Raw genomic sequence first — 23,347 nt, 5'->3', positions numbered from 1 at the left:
CATAAACTTGCTTCTTCCCCTCCACTGCTCAATCCTCTCCCATCAGAGCATCCTACAAGCCCATTAAGATGCGCTACAGATAGGCGGGATATTCATTGTATCCACATTTTGCTTCTTGATTAATGATGCAGGCTGCAGGGCAGTCAGCTTATCTGTTTTAGATAAAACATTACTGATTGACACAGAACACCCAGTGCATGGTTGAGGCTGATTCTGTTCCCAATTACCCAAAAATATTGTACTATTTCTTTTTACTGTCAGTGGGTGTAACTAATGAGGATGCATGTCATTAAAGAATAAGCCTTTGCTATTTTCTATTATGATGTTTTGAATTTTTTTTTTTCAGATTTCCACAAAGAGTGTGAAATGTTGAATGTCCAGAGACCTGACCTTAGGATGTGTGTTCCCATGTAACTGTTTAATGCAAATGTCATGTAATTTTTTTTTTTACCAATGTTGGAATCAGGCTATGAAAGTCAAAAATGATTTCTGCCAAATGAAAAAGGGAGATATTTAATTTTCTGCCTTTTTCACCCAGAGATGAATGTTTAATCTCAGTAATGGAGCTGTCATTAATGTCCACTTAACCTAAATGAGGAGTGTTTGTCTGCATTGTTTAGTGAAATTAATGGAACTCATCAACTTCTCTGATAAAGCATGTTACTCTTAGTTAGCAGTGAAATAAGTTTCTCTTGCTAATTTAGACCATTGCTTCACTGTTACAACTGACTTTGCCTCTAGTGTTGTGCATATTGAATAGTATTCTCTTTCAAGCATGGGCTAAATCTTGCACTACCATGATTTCATTATTAATGCATGCGGTTGGTTACAAAATGCTGCAGTCATCAAACAGTCATGCTGCCTCAGGGAGTTTCAAGTGATACAGTTATATCAGCTATCAAATCAATAAGAACAATAATAACAATGATGATGACAGTAATGTACAGTACTGCTACCTGCTTCCTTTGTTGGATGTTGGAAAACAAAAATATTAATTATCACTGAAAGATGTCTGTAATAAAAGAAAAAGCCACATAGCCACAGGCACAATAACATTTATGTATGTTTGTGTGTGTGTGTTTCCAGGCAGAGGCATCAGAGGATCCCATCCATGCTGTTTTAGGGGGACCAGAGCCAGATGTTGACACCGTGGCCGCAACATTGTGTTTAGCACTACACCTCAGCCACGTAACGTGAATTCTCTCTGTTTGTGTGCATGTGTTTTCAATATGTTTTACTGTATACCTAAAAGCATATGAAAACCAGATTCAGATCAAATAAACTATATGATATATTTCTATTTATTTATGGCTGTGAAGTTGGCAAACAAATCTGTACTCACACATTGTTGTTTGATTTGTGTTAATGCTTCAGGCACACTGGTAGCCACTGCACCAATCTCCTTTTCTTGTTTCAGAGTACTGCACTATTTTCCAAAAATTCCTATACCAATCATTTGAATCCTAGTAAGTCCGTTTGCCCAGTGAGCCACTATTTTTATGGAAATACACAAAAATAAAAAGCAGCATTCTGTACAAGCTAAAGTGATACCTCGACCAATATATCATATGCTAAATGGTGGAGTAGCAGTAGGGCGGAATATTTTTCATGCATCACTCTTGTATGACACAAAATGCACCAAAGAATGGTAAACATGATCCACTATGAATTTGCCTTTGAGTTTACTGTAGAGATTCACCTGTTCCAGTCAGTTGCTCTTCATTTTGAAGCCTTCCCTCTTTGTTCCACTGTATACATAAAGATAATTTCCCTAATGGTAAAACCTAGTTAAAGTATTCTCAGGCAGCCTCGGTATATATCGAAGATATGATCATCAGAACATTATTTAACTAATGTGATAAAATAATGACAGTAAATTTGGTGGACTTTTATATGCAACAATCTCATAAAACACTGCAATTATATTTTACATTTTAATCTGATCAAATAAAACGTGCTAATTGCTTTGTGGGAATATCTGATTCCAAGTCTGTTCATTTCATTTTAAAATGTGTTTGGTTATGTACTGTGTGTCTATGTGCTGCAGAAGGAACCATCAGGTGGAGTGTGTGTGCCGGTGCTCTGCGGCCGGCGATGTGAAGCTGGGTTGCCTGGGGAGACGGTGAGGTATCTGCGTAGGGTGAAAATCTGTGAGAGCTCGCTGCTGTGGAGGGAGGATGTAGACCTCACGAAGCTTCATCACACCGGAAAACTCTCACTCACACTGCTGAGAGATGGACTGCTAGATAGGTAAACACACTCACATATGCAAATCATGTCAAAGCACACACACCAGGTCAGTTTGTAGATAACTTCCGCTAATCCTTGACTGCTTTATAGCTGAGACTCCAGGGAAGTTATTAAAATCTTACCTGAAAGCAGGTTCTGTGAATTTAGGACATGTTTCACTGGACCAACACTGATTAATGTGTTTACAGGTGATACTGAAGCACACACACACACACACACACGCATGCAGGACAAAAACATATACGCACACAGTGGGTTCTGGCTGAGAAGACTGTATTTGTTGATGCAAAAATGAGATTGAGTGTGTTTGGATGTGTATTTCAGGCCTGTGTGTGTTCATCACTCATGACCCAAAGGGGAGTTGTATTTATGCAAATGCCTCACAATCATCGCTTCTTCCCCTGCAGCCATCCATATCTCCTTCACCCCCTTCTTCTCACTCTCCTAGCTCTGAGTACCACGCTTTGGAGTCCAGCATCCTGCGAGTGGTCCATCACGACGGGCAGCAGGACGCAGGGGATGATGGGGCATCGTCCGTGGTGACAACAGTCGCCAGGGAGATTCTTCAAGAGGCAGCAGAGCACATCAGAGCAGCGCTGGGGGAGACTCTCGGAGGTGAGGGAGGCGCAGGAACCCCCCAGGGGGAGTAATGGGGCGATGAAGGAGGACACACACAAATCCCCTGACATGACTCGCTTAACACCCACCAGGAGAGATGGAGAAAGAGAGAGATGAGGGGTGGTGAGTGTGAGTAAGGAAGAGTGCAGAAAGACACACAGAGTCCCATAATGTGTGAGACTTTTTTTTATTTAAGTTAGTTTTGTCTTGTAAGTTGTTTCTTTTTTGTCAGGTAGTAATTTTTTCCCACTAAATTAAGAAAAGTTGTCACAAGAAATCAAAGAAAAGTGAATCAGTAAATGTTGAAAAGCCAATAATGGAGAAAACAGAAAACATAATAAAGGGGCGGAGAACAAAACTGTGCATCTATGTGTGTACTGTATGTATGAGAGTAAAAAAACTCCCTATTCTCATAACAGAATGTGTTTATCTGTGTTTGCTTGGTTAAAATAATATTAATGAGAAACATACATTTTACATACATTAAATGGATTACTGTATTGTAATAATTCAAATTACATCAGTTAAACTCTACTTAGGATGGCTTTTCAAATACTTAGTACTTAACAGGGCACTTAAGTGATAAAAGAGATGAAGGAGTACATTTGCGGTGTGTGTGTGTGTGTGTGTGTGTGTGTGTGTGTGTGTGTGTGTGTGTGTGTGTGTGTGTGCGTGTGTGTGTGTGTGTTGTTAAGCCAGTTAAACTGCCTGCCAAACAGGTACTCCAGTTGTCAACGTTAAGCAGCTGTGTAAAACTTGAGCAGGAGACACGACTGATCTCTGTTCAATACCGCTCTGCTGCTTTTCCTCTCTGCTGTCCCACTGTGTTTACAGAACGACAGACAGAGAATGGTAGAGAAAAAGTGAATTAAAGTGGATGAAGTGAGGAAAAGTCCAGAGTCATGAACAGAAACAGAGAAATTATTGGAACAGGAGAGTGATCTACTATGTGTAGTCCAGTTCTTCTATTTTTTTCTGAGAGTAGAGCATTTTCAAGGCCAGTAGCTCAACTCAATTCGTGATCCTCATGAGCTCTGTCTTTTATATTTACAGTGTATGACCTAGGTAAAGTTATACTGTACTTTTTTTTACACTGCACTACAACTGCATATTTTTGTGTTGTCCTGATTAAAATGAGACCAATGGGAAATATTTGTTGGATAGCAAAGAATGTTAAATAGTTGAACCAGAAGTAGCTCACATGATTATAGTTCCAGATGTTGCTGTTGTCTTTCATTAAATGTGAATGATTTACTGACTACTGTGGTACACTGTGATGACACTGTGATGGCACTGTGTACAAACAGTATAAAGTCTAACTCTACACAGTTTCACCTAAATGACACAATTTTCCATGTCCTTCCCTCGTCCCCGATGGCAACTTTGTGTTCAATAACGTAATTAAAAGTGTCAATCTATATCATTATTTATTGAGTGCAGCTCAACACAAAGGTTAAAAGGGCATTCAGTAATTAATGGCTTTTATTGAACAGTATTGGCAATTAAGGATCTGCATTGATTGGTCACTGAAATAGCTTACAGTGGCCTGAAATGTATATCAATATAAAGGTCATATTTTACAATAAAACCAAATCTATCTAATGAAAAAACTTGACTTCTAATGAGAGGCTTGTTGATTTGAAGGCAGAAATTCATCAATGATCCGATCAAATATAACGTCATGTTGTGCTTAATTATTGAACCTCAGTTGAATTTATATGAACTTTGTGCATGCTCAATGCACCCATATGTGTTTGTGTTTTTATGTATCTACAGAGGCTTTGCAGCTGCAGAGTGAAGCTTTGTGGAGCAAACATGGCCATAGGTCAGCACAGCTGGAGGAGCTCATAAGATCCTTGGAGCCATGGAGTGATGTGACCACGGGTCAACATGATGAGGCAAAGTTACAAGGTGCATATTTAAACGGGCAGAGCGTTTGGGCTTTGATTGAACGCAGTACAGTTTATACGTGCAGTAGGAGAGACAAGACATGTGGTGATTATATGAATTGTGTCTTGACGATGTTATGTAACTTGTGAGTTTGAGAATAATGAAGATAATAATAGTATTGTTCTCGCTCATCCTAATGATATTGTCATCTCATACAGGAAGCACAAAATTATGGTATAAAACAAACAACATACAGCAATAGGCAAAGCATAAACTACAAAAGACATGTTGACACTTGTTTTTTTATTTAGTTATGGTGTAGCTATTAAAATTAAAGATGGCTCCATTCCACTTTAAGTGTCCCAGTGAGCAATGCCAGTAATCCAGCATGTTTAACAGCCCTGAGCTGGGTTGCATTTGTAAGTTCTTCCCAACTACTACTACCCAGTTTCTCACTGGTTAGTTACTAAACTGGGTTGCACCATTCAAATTTAAAAATGTCTAAATTCTTTGTTAATATAAAAATTGTTTGTTGCCAGCAGAGGCAAGTCATCTAGATGGCAACAGGGTGTCATGGAGACTTTAAGCAGGGGAAGAAAATATGCTGATTTAATTTTAACAATCACATGTATCAATGTTTGCTTGGAAAAGCCCCCAAATTAAGATATTTTGACTCTTTTGAACATTACATTTTTCCAAATACATATCTTTTTTCATTGATCATAAGTCGATCACTTTGTCTAAACCAAGAACACTTGACTCATTGGAATGAAAATTGCTCGTCAAGCACATCAGCCAAAATATTTTTCTAGCTTCTAGGTTTGCTTCTGCATTGTGCTCAGCCCATAGACACAAAAAGAAAATAGGTTTTCTAGGAAAGTTTCATAAATATGACACCTTAATGGATAAACATTCTTAATACAACAAGTATTATGAAAGTGTCCTATCACAAGTTCAACAGATGTCTCTAATGGTGGTCTATGTGGGGAAAATGCTTTTTTGGCCAGAGGGGATTTTTTTTTGTTGCAGAACCACAAGTGGCCACTAGAACAAATTGGCATCAAGGCTAAAGCTGTGATGTATCCAGCTCCTTAGTATAAATAATCTATGAGCATCACCAGCTATAACATAACCGTCATAACCGTTTTAGTAGACCAAACTGTTTATTTAAACTTGACTGCCAATCCTTTGTAAATGAAGATAGGACTTTGCCTCAGTTAGTAGTATGCATAGTATGAATTAGTTGGAAATATTTGATTAAACTTACCTGATCAATGTTATTTGGTCAATAAGTCCAATATTAGAATGACCTTTTGTAATATGGTGTGTATTGTGTTATGTTGTGAAAGGCATTATAACATTTTCCCAGTTTACATCATTATTAAAAGTATTTTGATCAGTTCAGGTCAGATATGTCAGTACATATAAGCTACAGGGGCTTTAAACAAAAAGCAGATATATTTAGTTGGAGGGTCTCTCTCTGTGTTCTGCAGCTGAAATCATTTCCAGGTCACCTGATTGCTAAAATGTAATCCCTGAAGTGTCACATTTTGCTAGCTAGCACATTTTCCAAGTATTGCATCATCCTTTCAATCACCTCTCACTTCTAGAGAGGCCACTCATGCTTGTTTTTTTTTCTGTCTGTCGTGAAACTGTTTTGTATTATTTTTGTGTGTTATTATATAACTGTCAGTCTGTTTGTGTGTGCTGACTGGATGTAGACTTGGAGCAGCTGCTGACTATGGAGTTGAAAGAGTTTTCTGATGGAGAGATGACCATAGCACTCACTGTAGTGACCACAGATAAGGCGGTAAGTTTTTATCATAAAGATAACTTAAAATGCCTGATTCAATTTAGTTTCTGTTCAGTCAATTAAAACGTAGATAGAAAGCAATTTACCACTGAATTTTAGGGACTTTTTTAAAATCTAACCCTTTCTGAATGCTGAAAAAGTTCAATAATTACCTTGTTTAATTTAGGGTAAATTGAACACAGCTGTGCAAGGCAGAAACCACAATAAAGATTAAGTTAATTTATTTAAAGCTCAGTTGATGAGTCATGTTAACTGAGTTTAAAGACCTATTTCATATCCATATCATTCAAAGACAATTTACAACTTCAATAAAAACATTTTACGTCACGATTTAATGGAAACTAGTTGTGTATTTTATGATATTTCATATGATATATTATACTAGATACCAACAATTAAAACTAGGTTGATTCTTAAAGCTTATGACTCCACAGTTCATATTAATTTTTACACATGTGATATGAAAAGATGAATGTTCTGACATAGAAATATTGGCTAATTAATACCATTATTACTTCAATTAATGGCCTCATTAGCCTGACGTGTTTTTTTAATATATCATGGTGATTATATTGGGATATAATGGAGTCTTCTTTCCTTTTTTCAAAGAATCATGGTAACTTGAGTCTTTTAACAGAAAGATGGAAAAGAAAAAAAACTAACAAAACTGAATAAAAACAATGTTTCTTTTTTTTTAAAGTTACTTTTGATGGCTTTGATGTTTTTCTGATACATTGCACCTGCACTGTGTGATTTTGGGGAGGTGTTGTTATGCAAGTAGAGGAGCCCCTCCGATGTTGTGATGTACTGAATTTGGATGAGATGCAGATGGAGGCCTGAGAGCCTCACACACAACCAGGTATCACCTCCCTCCCCACTGATATCCTAAAATCCAACACACACACACACACATGCACACACACTATAACATACATATACTTTCACATACATTTGTGAAAGGTTTGTGTTGACTTTTCTGTCTTTCCATCTCTGTCACTCTCTTCTTTTTCCTCTTAACACACACACACACACACACACACACACACACACACACACACACACACACACACACACAAGGGTGCTTTAAGCCTTTAAGCCTACCCCTTGCTTTTCTCCCTGCTGCAACTTCTAATGTGTTCACCCCCCTCCCATCACCCCCCCCAAAAAAAAAAAAAAAATCATTCATTATTTCTTTTATATCTCCTTCTCACTTCCAAAGCCCATTTTTCTCAGCGGCTGCCTAGCGTGCAGTATTAGGCTATGTGTAAAATAAATGATGTCTGTAGCCGTAGGGGTATGGCTCTGCCTCCCCCAGAAAACTACCTAACGTCCAAGGAACATTAAACACCCAGATCCTCGTTTAGCGAATAAATAACCATTCATTTGAATGGCTTTGTCTGTGTGTGTGCGCACCGGACTTTCTGTGCATATTTTACCAGCGCTGTGCCTACATGCTGTGTGTCAGGAGCGAGAGAGTGAGAGAGAGAGAGAGAGAGAGAGTGAGAGAAAGAGGGCCCATTAGAGACTTAATATAGAATAAATGGCCAGGGGCCTCTGTGTCGCCAGCGGACCCTCCAACTCCACAGCGTCATGGTGGGTTACTAATGACCTGAGATCGGGCTCCAAAATGAACTCCTTATATGCATGTCATTTGCAGTGTGTATATATTTATATATTATTTTTTAATTGTGTTTGAAAAGAGAGTAAAACGGTATGAGAGTGTCATTTATTGAGGGGGGCTTAGGGAAGTTCTGCCTTAAATGATTCTTTCCAGAAAACTAAATAAATTAGATTCAATTAGTCTTTAATGGTTTATGTGTTATGTGTTTGTCAAAGTGTGTTTTTTGGGTGTGTGTGTGTGTGTGTGTGTGTGTGTGTGTGTGTGTGTGTGTGTGTGATTGCAGTTAAAGAGGACAGAGTTAGATTTTGGGGTAAAAGAAATCTGGCTGTGATTGCCTAGTTAGCAGAAGAAAAAGCTTTAGTGTGTTTGGTGTAACGATATGGACACATCGTATAGACTGACTAATGTATTTTGTATACTGTACAAACATACATTAGTCAGTCTGTGTGCTCCTCTATTATGGAAGAGAAACATGAAAATGAATGGGGTTTCACTCTTTAAAAAGCACAGCGCCGGTCTGGATGTTTCTCTGTGTTATTTGTATCTGCTCATCATTGTTGAAAATGTAAAGGCAAATACCTCTGTCAGTTCCTAAAACAATATTTCAACAATTTTTGGCTACAACGGCACAAAATACTGCCCAAGAACTATCATGAAAATGTTTCCCATAATACTGCACATTAGGAACAATTATATGAATTTGTCTGTGAGACTTTGTGAGGCTTTTTTTGTTTTCTAATGCGTATACCACCAGTATAAGACTTTTCTTTTTGTCAGGTATAGAAATTGTTTGTTTTTTACTGCAAATACTTGGTATTTTTCTGTAGTAGTCAATCTGCCCCTACCACAACTGTACTGCGTTGTACTGAGTGCTTCTGAAGGTTCTGTGTGCAGTATTTCTGCTTTCCAGAAGCAGAATATGTAGTTACCAGCTAAAGTTACTGAGTCTTAGTCAGTGCAATAAAGTAAAGAGCTCACAGTCTTTTGGGAAGAATAATTATTATTCTTATAATATTTAATAGTGTATTGTACAAAATCCCTGTTTGGTTAGACACTTGCTTAGATTTTTTTGGGCAAGGCATTTTTAGTATTCTTAGGAAACTTAAATACAAGAAATAAGAGTAATTGGTAAAATTCTGTTTTAGAAAAGATCAGTGGCCTTTATAATTGATTTCTAGTTATGATGTATTGTTTACACCTGGCAGATTTACTCTGGATTTTTGTCTCTCAGCCCACACGGTGTTATTTACTTTTATGTGGTCAGGCCAACTGGGACTTTTTTTTTTTTAAGTCACCAGCACGCAGGAACACTCAAGACTAATGGACAGGTAGCAACACTGTGTCCGCTAACAGAAGAGTCACCACAGGAGCCAGTAGGGGTCAAGCGCCTTGCTCAAGGGCACACAGTCGTTGTGCAGCATCACCTGTGGATGTAAAAGGCATGACAGCTATCATAGCTGAGTTGGTACAAGAATTTGGAAGCCTTTTCTTGATTGTGCAAAATCTTGTGTCACACATCCACATTAACATACACACAAACACACGGAAAACACATTATTCACATATTCATGCCAGTGAGTGTGTGTTTGTGTATCAGAGGTTTTCATGGCTCAATAATTAGCGCTGGCAGATGAAGCATTGGTCGGATAAAGAGTTGTCATGCTGTGGAGTTGATGAACTGTGGGAAGGACAGGAGCCCACAGTCACACACACACACACACACACATACGCAAACAAACACACAGTGTCATGAATATGTGAATAATGTGTTTTGTGCGTGTATAATATGGACTTCATATTTTTTAGAGTTCTTTGTTTTCTCTCTTTTCCAAGCTATTTCCACTCTGCACAGACTGCACAGACTGTAGAGAGGGGAAAGGTGGGAAAGTAATAAAAGTTTGTCTCATATGATCCACAAGAATTGAGTGTTCCACCAAGATACCTGAATAATTGTAATGTTGTTTGTTTTCTCTGTGTGGTAAACAAAATCAATCATCTTCTGTGTGAACGTGGCTATTGTAACTGAGTGTGTGTTTGTGGATGTGTAATTCTGAGTATCTGCTTATAGGATAAGGCATCTGCATACGACTTCACATTGTTTTGGACGTTGATTACTATTTTTCTGTCGCTATAATGCTTTATGTTGTCGATTTGTTTGTTCTGTTCTTTTTGTGCATGTGTGTATGTGTCCATCTCGCCATCTGAGGTACGCTTTAGGTTTCATTTTGCCGAAGTTGATTGTCTCTAATGTGTTGTTTGTTCACAGTCCTCCGGCCCTTCTGTTTGTTTATGCGGGGCCAGTTTTGCCCTACGCCACTTGCACAAATAATTATGTTCGCTAATGAAGGGGCCCGCAGCCACGGCACTCGGTAAATGCCTTTCTGATGAGAAGCACTAAGAGACAGCAGGTGCAGGGTGGGCCTCCCAGGGACTAAGATTGAAGACCAGGAAGTCAGAGTGCCCTGCCCCTCCATCTCTCTATCTTTTTATTCCTCTCTGACTTCCTGGTTCTTTCATTCTTGCTCCTCTGTGATTTTCTTTGTGAGAGTGTTCATGAAGTACACATTGCTGTAACCACTTGAGTTTTGGGAAGATTTAAATTTTCTGATTACATGCATAAACATAACCTGCTTAGCCTGAGATTTTCTGGATCCATCGGGGCACTAAAGCACATATACACATTTCCTGGTTCTGTAGTGTTGTTTTTGTTGTAGCTCTGGGAATGCATTCAGACACTCATAAGGATTATGCAAAGATACCTCACTTTTATCTGCTCTGTGAAAACATTTTGCTAGAAATTTGTTAGGCTGTAACACACATTATATGAATTGTTTCATAGACAAAAATATGGTGTTTATTTAAACGGGTTTAGAAAAACTGCTGCACAAAACAGTCATCATACTGTATCTGAAGTAACTTACACTGATGTTTCTTCCTCATCATCATCTCTTCTGAAACTCTTCCCCCATTTTCATTCTCCCCCTGTGGCTTCCTTGGGCTTTGAGGGCAAACAAATAAACAAAACAAAACATTTATAGACTCAGTGCTTGCATCTTGGCCCCCAAATCCCTGCACTTAGAGCTGAGTGAATGAAGCATGCGGAGAAGGCCCATATGAGAAAGACAGACAGAAAGACATTTGGGCTTCCTTCTCAGCAAACTTTTACCCCCCTCCCTTTTCCCCTCTGTCTCTCCAAAAACTTCCTAAGCAGAAATATTCTTGTGTACGCGTGTGTGCGCATGAGCGTGAACGAGAGCGCATGACTGTTGGGTTTGTGAGCACATGCATGTGTGGGTTTGGCTGTGGATGTGTGTGTGGTGAGTGGTGAGTGGTATATGTTGCACATGCGTGTGTGCATTTGCATGTGTGTGTTTGAGCAGGGTGGTGTCAGCTCGCTCCTTGCCACCCCATTTGCTGTAGCTGTACCGCTGTGATCACAGACAGATGTATAAATCAAACCTCGCTTGATGGATTCATCAGGGTGGCGAAACGATCGCCTGAGAAGAACTCGCAACTCTCTTAGCGTTCTGTGTTCTGAAGGAAAGGGTATGCAAAGAGCCTAAATGGATGAACGCTTGATTAATTCTTTGCCGGAGATGTTGGCGACAGCAGGAAATGTGTTTTTGCTTTGACTGTGTTTGCACGGGAATTTACGCGCGCGGGGCGTGAGTTATGAGGCCTGAGTTTTGTACCTAAGGCTATTGTGCATAATGATGGCAGGTTGGGAGAACTGCAAGCAGCCGCTAAAGACTTGCTACCTGTGGAGCAAAGACAACCAAAGAGAGAGGGAGGGTGTGTGTGCTTGTGTGCGTGTAGATTTGGATCCAGTGTGGGAGAAAGATGAAGCTGCAAAGTGTGTGCGAGCAAGAGATGAAGAGACAAAGTGTGACAAGGAAGGAGAGACAGGTGAGGTAGGGAAAAATTAGATTTAGAGATGTAATGCACAAAGTTGCATTAAAGGGAGAATAATTCTTCATAACTCCACCTGCTTTAGACCATTCATTCATATAGAGAGTCTGCCAACAAATAGTTAACAAAGTAGGCCTATTTGTAGCATTCTAACAGCTTATTTATTGAGATTCAACAACTGTTTTCTGATATTACACTGCTGTAGTTAAGCTTTGGTTAGGTTTAGGCACAAAAAATATCTTGGTTAGGGTATGATCATGAACTGTCACATGTAGGCAGACTATCCGAATAAACTGTGACCACCTTTAAGTCACTGGCACATACCATGTCCTCTGTCAAAAAGTTTTCCTAAACAGATATTCTGCACAAAAAATGGTGTTCTTCAACTACTTATATATTTTTTTTTATCACTTTAAATGTAATGCACAAACTTGTGCTTGGCAATCAAGAGGATCAGAAATCATGTCTGAGAGGAAAAGAAAACACATAGTCATCATATTGCAACACCTCAGGACCAACAAGTTTCCTTAATCAGACCCCTCAACTAAATAAAAAAAACCCTTTCCTACCAAAACAAAGCCAGGCAAGTTTATGTTGCCACTATCGCTATCACACGCAGTGACTAGATTATTTTTCCTTCAGCGTGGGTGTAAAAGTTGTTTTTAAAATGTTGATATACTGCTAAAAGTTTTTTAGTGTGTAGTGTTATGCCATACTTGCATTAGTATGTTTGTGTTGTGTGACACATTTTCTTTGTTTCCTATTATTTGATATTTCCTCCATTCATTTTGTTTTTGCTTCTTTTTTCTTTTTTCTGTTATGTATGTTGAAAACTCTTCTTTTTCTTTTTGTCTTTTTGAGAATAAATGATGATTAAATGAACTACAGATAAAACAAACTTGTGCATTAGTGAAACATGACTACCTAGAAATATCAGTTCATCTAAGTTTTGGACGACTACTTACATTTTTACGTACTTATTATTTCTAAATGAAATGTCAGTTCACAAGAGAAAACAAGTATACTGACCCATACTGAGTGATAATAGTTGTCACTTTTTGATTTCCTTGTAGTTTTCTGTACTTTCATGGTAAAACTGCCATGATGTTAACAGCATGATTTTCTATGAGGGAGTTTATAGAATTTAAGAGTTGATATTTGAAATATCTGCAGTAGCAGAATGTTGTTTCCAGTGACCGTTCCTAAATTAAAAGTAAAGTTAATAAAAAAGTAAGTACATTGAAAAGTTCAAAGAGAAACCCTTTGTGATATAGCAGATTACCAAAAGCTCAACAAATTAGAAACAGGTTTCTGTGTCCGGATGCTAAGGTTCTTGGAGACAGTTAGCAAGTGGATTTTTATAGCTAATATGTTGGTAATTTATAAGAAAAGGCAATCTGTGTATCTGGGGGTGGCAGAAAGAGGGAGGAAGAGGAGGGGTGGCAATATGAGTAGTAATTTACTCAGTTAAGAGCCAAATGGCAGACAGACTGTCGCCCTGCGTGTTATCTTGGAGATTTGCACTCTGCTCGTTTTCTGACTATATTTCCCTGCCTGTGTGTGTGAGTATGTGTGTGTGTGCAGTTTTGTGTGCATATGCACGCAGTTGGGTAGTAGCTTTAGAGTATCAGCATCATTTGAGCATTTCTTTGTATATTGTACTGTAAATCATGAAGACTTTATTGCTTTACCAGAGCTCATATGTGTACATACTGGTACATGTTTGTTCATACACTGAGATTACAGTAGACAACTGCAGGCGAATTTATGTGTGTATCTGCGTGTGTTATTGTTTCATGTGCCTTTACTTGTGTGTTTGTACTTATGTGAGTGAATATGTGTGTTTTAACGAATCTTGGGAGGCTTCATTGCACTCATCAGGATATCAGTGTTGAGAAATGGCGTTGTCAGTGAAGTGACAGTTGTGTGTGTGTGTGAGGATTGATGTGCCTGAGTCTGACAGCAGCCATATTGTGGAGAGAGAGAAAGATGGGATGGAGCTAGGATCAGGGGGAAGAGTATTGTAGCCCCCTCATCCTAACAGGTTAATATTGACACAGCCTGGGAAGATACAGAGCCTGCAGCGCTCATCAATCACTTTCAGTGGACCCATACAAATACACACACAGGCTCAAGCAGAGAGAAGGACCACACACACACTTTAATACACAGCATACAGAAAAATACAAACACACTCATGAAGTCAGGCAACATGATGTTGTGTCATGTTTTCAAGAATACCAGAAACACACATGAGTGTCAAACTTTGACTTCCTCTGTTAGCTTTACTAAAACGACAGTATCTCTTTTGTTTAAAGTTTCTACTTAAATAAGCACAACAACAATTTTGAGAACTTCACAAAACAAACAGTTACACAACAAATCTAGATTAATCAAGCAAATATGTTTTCAAAAGTGTCACTTTACACACTTTATGTGTAACCCTGCGTTGCAAATTATGGTTTCCATAACATTGTTGTTAATCATTTCAGAAAGAAAGAAAAAGCAAGTTCCCTTGACAAACAAAACAATTAATTAATGCAACTTTCCATCCATCAATCATCGTGCCTGTCATTGAATTACCATAATCTGTGCATGGTGGCTGTTTTAAGAGCAAACAGTTAATTTCCAAACAATAAATCACAAAGTGTCTCTCTACCCCTCTGTGCGATTTGACAGCTTCGTCTCTCATTGCTACAGATGAAGGCTTACTTGAAACCACTTCAGTTTTACAAAAAAATTCAATCACATGCACAATAAAAGGCAGGGGTCGAACAAAGTTTCCCATACAGATCTTAACAAAATGTTAGGATATAATTTTAAGACTATTACAACAAAATATATTAATTGTTTTTTCATTATTAGTTCATTAATAATATGATTTTTAAAAAGTTAGAACTTTGAGCATCTGTCAAGCAGCTTGCCATACACACTTGGGATCTTGATTCCTTCCCCCTTTTTCTTCTTTTATTTCTTTCTTTTCCATTTGTCTTTTTTTAATCTCTCTTCCAGGACTGGCATGGTTATGTGGACGGGCTGAAATCATTCAGTGGTCGCCATGGCTATGATGGCCTGGTGGTTCTCTTGTCCATCAGTGATACACTTCATCATCCCTGCCAGCAGGTGGCTGTCTACTCAAACAACACAGATATCCTTAACCAGGTAAATAAAATGCAAGACCACAAACAGAGCAACCGATAATAATTCAAAAGTGAAACACAAATGCTTCTTTGAACTCTATTTATAAATCTGGTAGGTGGAAATAGGCATTGTAATGACTCTCATTTATTTGTCAATTTTCCTGAATTCCTAGATATGATTTTTCCTCTGTTAAGTTATCAAACTAACACAACAGCAACTTGACAGTAGGTGAGTTGAGAGGCTTTTAGTTTGGGTAAAGTGCTCTGGTGAGGATGCTAAGCGACAACACAGGTTAGTCTTTCTTATTAGGCAAGATTGTCATTAAGTCCTTACATTAGTCAGTCAGCCTTTCCAGAAATAATACAATGCATAAAAAGCAATAGTTTAACATTTTAGGATATTTGCTTTCCTGAGTGAGATGAGAAGGTTGATAACACAAAATAGAAAAACAAAATATTCCAAAACAATGGCTTTCATTGCAGATCTGCTGTGAGTTGGAAGAGTCTTTCAGCTGGTGTCTTTCTGGTGAACTGGAGACCAGGGAGAGTCTCCAGGTATACCACATCCCTATAAACACCTCCTTATCTTCTGGTACTCCTCCTCTGCTGGTAGAAGAAATACAGGGCCTCCTCAAGGACTTTGTTGACAGGCGAAGTTCTATATTAGCCTGCCACCCCAGCAGTAGGACCTCTTCCACTGATGGAGTGGCAGGCAGCGTGGAGTTCTCCCAGGGATCATCTGGTATCAATGACATGGATGGTTCTGATGTAGAGAGAGCCGAGGGAGGCAGTGGAGATGTGGTGGCAATAGCAAGGTAATTAAGTGCATTCCTTTGAATTTGTTTCATATAGTTTAGTCATCAAAAAGGAAATCAGGACTGAGATTGAATACTATTTATTCATGGACATTAGGTTGATACAATTCAATAACAGTGTTGTTTTATGTATGTTTATAGGGTGATGGCTGATGGCGAAGAGGACACAGGAGGTGTAGGAGTTGGTGCTGGCGGGGAGCTTGTGAGCCCTGACAGCGGTATGACCACCATCCGCAGCAGCCGTTCATCCAAGGAAAGTTCAGTGTTCCTCAGTGATGACAGCCCAGTTGGTGAAGTTATAGCAGGAGGAGGGCCAGGAACAGGGCCAGGAGGACTCTTCCTGAGAAACCCATCTCCCCTGGGGTTATCATCCCTTTCTCCTCCTGTCCCCCCTGAGAGGAGGAAGCACCGCTCTAGCAGAAATAAGAGTGACAACTTTGACCTGTTTAGTTTTGACCCACTACATAGCAGTGACCAGTCTATGCCAACAGGAAGAGAAATAGCAATTTCTGGAGTAAGAGGAGATGAAGGAGAAAGAAGAGCAGATAGCTCCAGCTTTTCAGAACTTGAAGAGCTGAGCTTGCTGGATTTCTCTGCTCCCAATTCATTGGGTGGACTTGACCACCAGGGTCAAATCCATGGGCATGACATGATTGACACTGTGGTTCCTCCAACGCCAGTCAACAGTGTAGTAGGTAGCCGCCCACCCAGCAGTTGTGGGGTCAGGTTCTTTCCAGAAGATGTGGTTGAAAGGATCAGTGGCCTACAGCACAAGGACAGTGTGTCATCGTCGTTGTCCGAGACCTGGGATGAACTTGGCTTTGACACACTTGGAACATTGTCCTCAAGTGATAATACTGCCTGGAATAGGACCAAGGAACCTGAAATTGTGGATGAAGTAAGAGGGAAAGAGTCAGTTGATGATATGACAGAACGAGAAAGCACAGAAGAGATCTTACAGTCAGAGAACACCCACCAGAGGGGAAAGACCCTCGAACCCCAGCTTAGCCTGATCACTGAGCAAACTGAATTATATGACAACTGGAACCCAGACTCTGTACTTAAGGATCGATGGAACCCTGTTACTTTGGCTTCTCTGCAATTGACACCACCAGAGGAGGAAGTAACTGGAAAATGCAGGGCAGGTATCATTGGAGCGAAAGAAAAAACATCCTCAGTGTTGAGAAAGAAAGCAGCCCTAAACACTTTAACGCCTGACACATCTAAAGAAGAGGATGAAGGGGTACAAGGAAAAAAAGGAGACAGACAGATGGAGCTCCTAGACTTCTGGACATACTCAGCTCAGAAGGGATTTCTCAAATCAGATAGCGGAACCACAACATCTTACCCTGAATCACTAGATATGTGGAATATGACAATCCGAGATGACAGTCTATCACCTCTCACGACCCCTGACAACTTGTCTGAAACTTCAGCTTCTTTCAGTGGAGTGAACACCAATGTTGGGGCTGGCACATCTATGGAAAGTCCACCAGGATTCTCTGATGGTGGAATGGTGATGTGGAACACCACCATACAGGAAGACACCTCTTCCACAATAACAAGCCCCGAGGGACCTGAAAATGGAAAGGACCTCAGTCACATGGGATCATTGGATACCGGTGATTCTCCTGAGACACATGCTAACAAACAGGTGGACGAAGAAAAAGCTATAGAGGAGAAGAGAGGTATAAATAAAGTGCTTAGTCAGACTCTCGAAGAAGTGGGGTGGAGAGGTACTGAACATAATGTGAAAATAGTCATAGAGGAGGCTGAAAGTAGAACACATGGTGCAGAAACAGGTGACAGTGACATCCAGAGTGTTGAGAGCCAACAGTCTGTCTTGCAAAACTTGGCACCTGAACATTCAGAAGATGATTCTTCCTCCTACCAGGGTACTGACATGTGGGACCTACCTGTCCCTGGCATGGTCACCTCCACTTCAGAATATGACAATGTAGGAGCTGGCACTTGGAGCCTGACATCCTCCCCTGAGACCTATGCTAGTCCCATTGTAGACATGATACAGTTAGACGGGCAGTCTAGCCCTTTTGTAGATGTGACAAAACCTATTCATATAGACGAGAGGCATGATCAATACCAGAAGGCTGATCCTTTGGGAAAGACTGAATACAGAACAGTAGTTTCAGACAAAGAACAGCCAGCCAACCAGGTGTTTCTATTCGAAGGAACTAGTGAGTTGGGTCAGATGATCAGGAGTGGGGGAAGTTCAATTGAAAGTAGATATGACAAAAGTGAAGAAGGATCAGATGAAGTTGATTGGATAGAGCAACCAAGGGATCACTCCCCATTTGATCTGGTGGACTACTCCATTGTCACTCAGGCCACTTCAGCCAATCATCATTCAAGATCAGGAGAAGCTACTGAGACACAAATACAGAATGACCAATCATTATCCGCAAGCCTTGTAAATTGGGACAATCTTGTTTACAAGAATCATGATGGCTCTGAATCAACTTCATCACATGATCTGCCAATCACAATGGCCCACAATGAAGATGAGCCTGTCACTGAAAGCCAATATGATCCTAACAATGGGAGCATTGGACGTGTGGACGGTAGAACAACAGAAACCATGTCTCTGAGCTCAAGCTCTGGAGGGGAGAGAGACACAATGAAGTATAGCCCCGACAGCTTTCACCCAGGCAGTAGAGATGAACTCAAGTCCAATTCTGATGGAGATTCATCATCAGGCCTAGAAATGGAATACATCATTGTATCTGGCATAGTAAAAGAAACTGAGAGAGAGTGGCACGACAGACCTAAACAAGGTGACAGGCAATCAAAAAGAACAAGAAAGTCCATGGAGACATTTAGCATGCTTTCCTATGCTGCCACAGTACTGCAAACCCAGGCCCAAGCTGCACATAGAGAGCATCAGGAGAACACAGAACAAAGTAGGCAAAACCAAATAATCAGAGGTACTGATAGTGCACTTAGTGCAGATACAGAGCAAAAGCAAGATGTCTTATCCACTTATTACAAAACAAGTCTTGATAGTGCCACTGAGCATCATAACGTGCCAGAAATGATCACTCCCAGCCAATCAAAAAATAACTCTGAAGCTTTTCACAAGTCAGATTCAAGACCAACAGGTTGCAGTCAAACACAAGTAGAAGAAGGATACTATGATGATAAATCAACCATTGTAGCTAGAAGTGTTTCTCCTTCATTAAGATATCCATCAGATCACTTCCTGAAAACCAGAGAGGAAGTATATGTTCATTCACAGATCTCAATGGAAGATTCAGATGAGGGTGGGCAGTCACCCTCTGCACCCCCACCATGCCCCACTTCTTTGGGCAACATTCAAGTCTGGAGGGGTCAGTTAGCGAGGCAGGACACATCTCAAACCACATCTGAACCACAGTCTCCTGTACTTACCAACAGTTCGGTGTCCCACACCAGCTCTTTGATTGGTACCCCATTAAGTGAATCTGGAATTTCTACTGAAAAAGGACTGGGATTACCATTTTCTGGAGATTTAATGGAAGAGGAGAATGATGATGAAGAGCAGGAGGAGGAAACTGATACAGAGCACACTACCCTGCCAAAATATACGTCAGAAGTGCAAAGTGAGAGGGAAGAAAGACAACAATTGAGATCTTCTGACCTGTTAAGTTTCACAGAGGAACTGATTGGAAGTTCTTCATTTCAACAAACAGATTTACAACCATTTGAGCCAAAGAGGGACAAATTCCTACATAATACAGCGGATTACTATGATGAACAGCCTATTGGGACTGTTGATTGTGATAAATGGTCAACTGAACAACAGATTGGAGACCATGAAGCTTCTCAAGATAGCTGTTCACCCGTTTCAAGGTAAGCGATGCACCTCAAATTATATTCTTATGACTCAAGCTTTGTGCTATTTTACTGCTATACCACTTCAACATGCATGCATGCATATGCACACATGTGCCTGTTCTGCACACACACTCACACACATACACACGTGCCAACCACCCCTCCCCACACTCTCCCTTAGTTCTTGGGTTTTTGAGTCTCTACAGCTTTCTCATTGGAGTCTGTACGTCAGAGGAACATTAGCATCGCTGAACAGACTGTCGAAATCGAGCTAGAAGGCCCTCCTGAGGAATTGATTCTGATTATCTATGTGTGTGTGTGTATGTTGTATCGTTGAGTGACAGACTGGGATTGACAGAGAGGATGTGAGAATAAATATTACTGGTGTGACAGAAAGAGATTATTTGTCTCTATTTTTGTGTGTGTATGAGTAAGAAACAAACATGTGCATGTGTGTGCGTGTATTTCATGTGTTTGGCAGCAAGCTTTGATCTGCAGCTCGTGTGTGTTTATAAATCTGTTTACGCCTCATTAAATATGCATTACCTGCCTCATTACAGCTGGAGCCCCACCACAGCTAATGGAAACAGCTCCCCTAGCGCTCTTACAAGGTGTGGGTGTGAGTGTGCAGGCAAACCTGTGTGTGAGTGTGTGCATAGGTAATACGCAACATATCAGGTAATAAAAGTTTGTCCAAGCAACTTCAACTTTACATTCGCAAAGAGTACATACTTATGTTGTTTATTTTGTTATATTGTTTTGGTGTAATTGTTTATGCTGTATGTGAAGCAGATTGTTTACTGCTCTTTTTATTATTGCAGGCAATATTACAAGGTATGGCTTTATGTGAATGGCATTTGTTGTTGAGTTCTATAGCAGAATTTTATTTCACCCAGTTGTTGTGCATCTAAACATTGTTAAATATACCCTGGAGAATTTTCTTGTAAACAAACTCAGTTTACATTCTGTGTTCCTCCCTAAATCACATTGTGCGTGTCCTTGAGATCTAATAACTGTGTTGAAAGCATTTCCTTCCTCAGAAAATATTTGAAAAACAGATTTATTTGTAATGTTTGAAACATCCATGTTTTCCTTGGTAGCAGTCCTCTTTATCCCTGCTTTTGCTGCTTTTCCTGGCACATTACCAACACCTGTCAATTAATATAATAATGACAGGAATGTACAGTATATCACAACACTTGCACGCTTATGTGAAAGCGTGTGTGTCCTCGTACGTTTTCATGAGAACAAATGAAATGGGGATCCCATGTAAAAACATGGCTCCATAGTGCTACTAGTGGTCAAAATGCTTTAATGTGTACCTCAAATAGTTTAACTCACCCTGTATTGAACATGCTGAAGAACACACATTTCTTCAGTATACTGGGCAGTGTGTGTTTGATATATTCATTCTAGTAGAACCCCAAAATGTAAACATTAAAAACATTCACAGCCTACAGGCAGATGCATGAGGGTCACTGCATACCATTTGTATTCACAATTCTTTCTGAATTTCTCCTCTCTGCACTGATCCCCCATCCCTTGTCCCCTTAAAAGAAGACACCAAGATGTGGCATCACAGTTTTCCTCCCAGCCAACCAATGAAAATGCTGCATACCAGTGGACAGGAAGTCAGAATGCAACTCAGGGTCAAACCCAATATGGCTACAACTACCACCACATTGACCAAAGAACTGAAAACCAGAGCACCCACCCAGCCTGTGTAGATGCTAAATCCAACAACCAGCCAAACACCACAGATGTCTATGCTGAGTTTACAACTGATACCACAGCTACACATTACGGATCTGAGCAGGCTGAGAGCTATTATGAACCTGAAGTTAAAGCCAAGTACAGCTTGGATGATCCAGGTTCCAGTTTTCAATATATAGCTGAAAGCCAGTATGGAGATGACTCTAACTCCATGTGCGCCTCTGAACTCCAGTGCTCTCAGTATCAAGCTGATGGCCAGGGTCAGTATGAGTCTGACCACACCCATTACCAGCTTGATGCACAGCCATTCTACCAATCGCATGCCCACCCTGAGAGGGAAGATCATGCGCGATATGTGCCGGAGGAATATGTTCACTTTCTCCTGGAAAGGTGAGCTTTCAATTTTGCTTTCAGTTCAGCAACTTTAATTCTTAGTGCTGTGTGGAATCTAATGATATGTACAACTGGTACGCCCATCCACTTTGCAAGCTAGCCTCAGCAAGACAATGTAATTTCAGATAGAGATTTTCTTTCACTGGTCTTTCTTAAAAGCTGAAACATGATTATATATATATAATTGTGTGAAAGAGAGAGAGATGAACTGGATCTGCAAAGCTTTTCCAAAGCTTAAAAGCTGCACTACTGTCTTTCACCACAAAGGGGCAGCACAGATCAGTTTAAAACTGTGATCAGTTCTTTAGATTTCTTTCAAAATTTTCTTTGTACCAAAGCTGTCTATATGTTTTTTTCTCAAAAGTCCAAATCAAAAGTCTTTACTTGAATAGAAGAACTACGTATGTGTGCGCATGTATGTGTGTCGATGTGTATGTACACTGCAGTTTAATTGTTCCCTGTTAGCATTTCCACCATGGCACTTGTTTTGCCCTACTTTGTAATTCTGATGACCCCCCCCCCCCTTCAGGATACACGACCCTCCCCTGTCCTTTACTGTGTGTGTGTGTGTGTGTGTGAGTGGGTTTGCGTACATACACAGCAGATCTTTCCATAAACATGTGACTTGATTGTGGAAAGAGTCCCTCATGCTGGGAGAATACACAGGGTGGGGAAAGGTAGGTATCCTAAGACAGAGATGGGTATATGTGTGTCTTTGTGTCTGTATTCATGTGTACTGGTTTTTCTGTACTGCTTCTCTCTATTGTTAGGCCTTATGTTAATCAGAGTCTGTTAGAGGGGCTTTGGTTGGGGGGAGGTAGCAACACTGCTCAGTATTGTTTCCCCAGCCCACACGTGCAGCCTGGGAATGAAGCAGTGAGTCGCTTTCTCTGTCTGCTTTGTCACTTCTGTAATCTTTTATGTCCGGAGTCAAATGAACAGATTTTATTCAGTGTCATGGGAAAAGTTAGATTCTCTTTCTTTGTAGATGATTGTCTTTGGCTTGTTTGGCCCAATACTATGCGTAGCTGTGCTAATGGTGGCAGTGATGATAGCGATGATAATTTATGTTGTGGCTCATTATTGTATTTCTGTGCCTCTGAGCAGACACTCCCAACAGGGAGACGGTGCGCCTGGGATGATGATGAAAATGGCCTCCAGTGAGGAAGCTGCTGAGGAGATGGATAACAGAGAAGGTAAATAAACAAGCAATTTATCTAAACTTAGATTGTTATTTTAAATCTTTAGTGTGCTCTCACAACAATCTATAGAAATGTAATATAGTCATATGAGGCGAAATTACAGTGGATCTACAACTTACCCTATCTAAAACAAATTCAGAAACTAAAAATTA

At 40.0% G+C, this 23,347-nt stretch overlaps 1 protein-coding gene across 5 annotated transcripts in view; it reads left to right on the top strand.

Annotated features, from left to right (window-relative positions):
* LOC127376028 (protein prune homolog 2-like) overlaps positions 1–23,347 on the top strand; it is a 36,732-nt gene that overhangs the window by 5,158 nt on the left and 8,227 nt on the right. For 3 of the 5 annotated variants that reach the window (XM_051422535.1, XM_051422532.1, XM_051422534.1), the window contains exons 2-11: positions 1,087–1,188; positions 2,048–2,250; positions 2,699–2,865; positions 4,645–4,779; positions 6,480–6,568; positions 15,114–15,263; positions 15,725–16,056; positions 16,198–19,902; positions 21,445–21,990; positions 23,101–23,189. In XM_051422535.1, coding sequence (XP_051278495.1) covers positions 1,087–1,188; positions 2,048–2,250; positions 2,699–2,865; positions 4,645–4,779; positions 6,480–6,568; positions 15,114–15,263; positions 15,725–16,056; positions 16,198–19,902; positions 21,445–21,990; positions 23,101–23,189 — 5,518 coding nt within the window. Of the gene's footprint in view, positions 1–1,086; positions 1,189–2,047; positions 2,251–2,698; positions 2,866–4,644; positions 4,780–6,451; positions 6,569–15,113; positions 15,264–15,724; positions 16,057–16,197; positions 19,903–21,444; positions 21,991–23,100; positions 23,190–23,347 lie in introns of those variants that run through there. The other 2 variants (XM_051422533.1, XM_051422536.1) reach the window with 2 other exon arrangements.

The sequence above is a fragment of the Dicentrarchus labrax genome, unplaced genomic scaffold (assembly GCF_905237075.1).
Source record: "Dicentrarchus labrax unplaced genomic scaffold, dlabrax2021, whole genome shotgun sequence".
Taxonomy (NCBI): domain Eukaryota; kingdom Metazoa; phylum Chordata; class Actinopteri; family Moronidae; genus Dicentrarchus; species Dicentrarchus labrax.
Note: the sequence above shows the minus strand (reverse complement) of the source record. Positions and strands in the feature narration are given on the sequence as shown.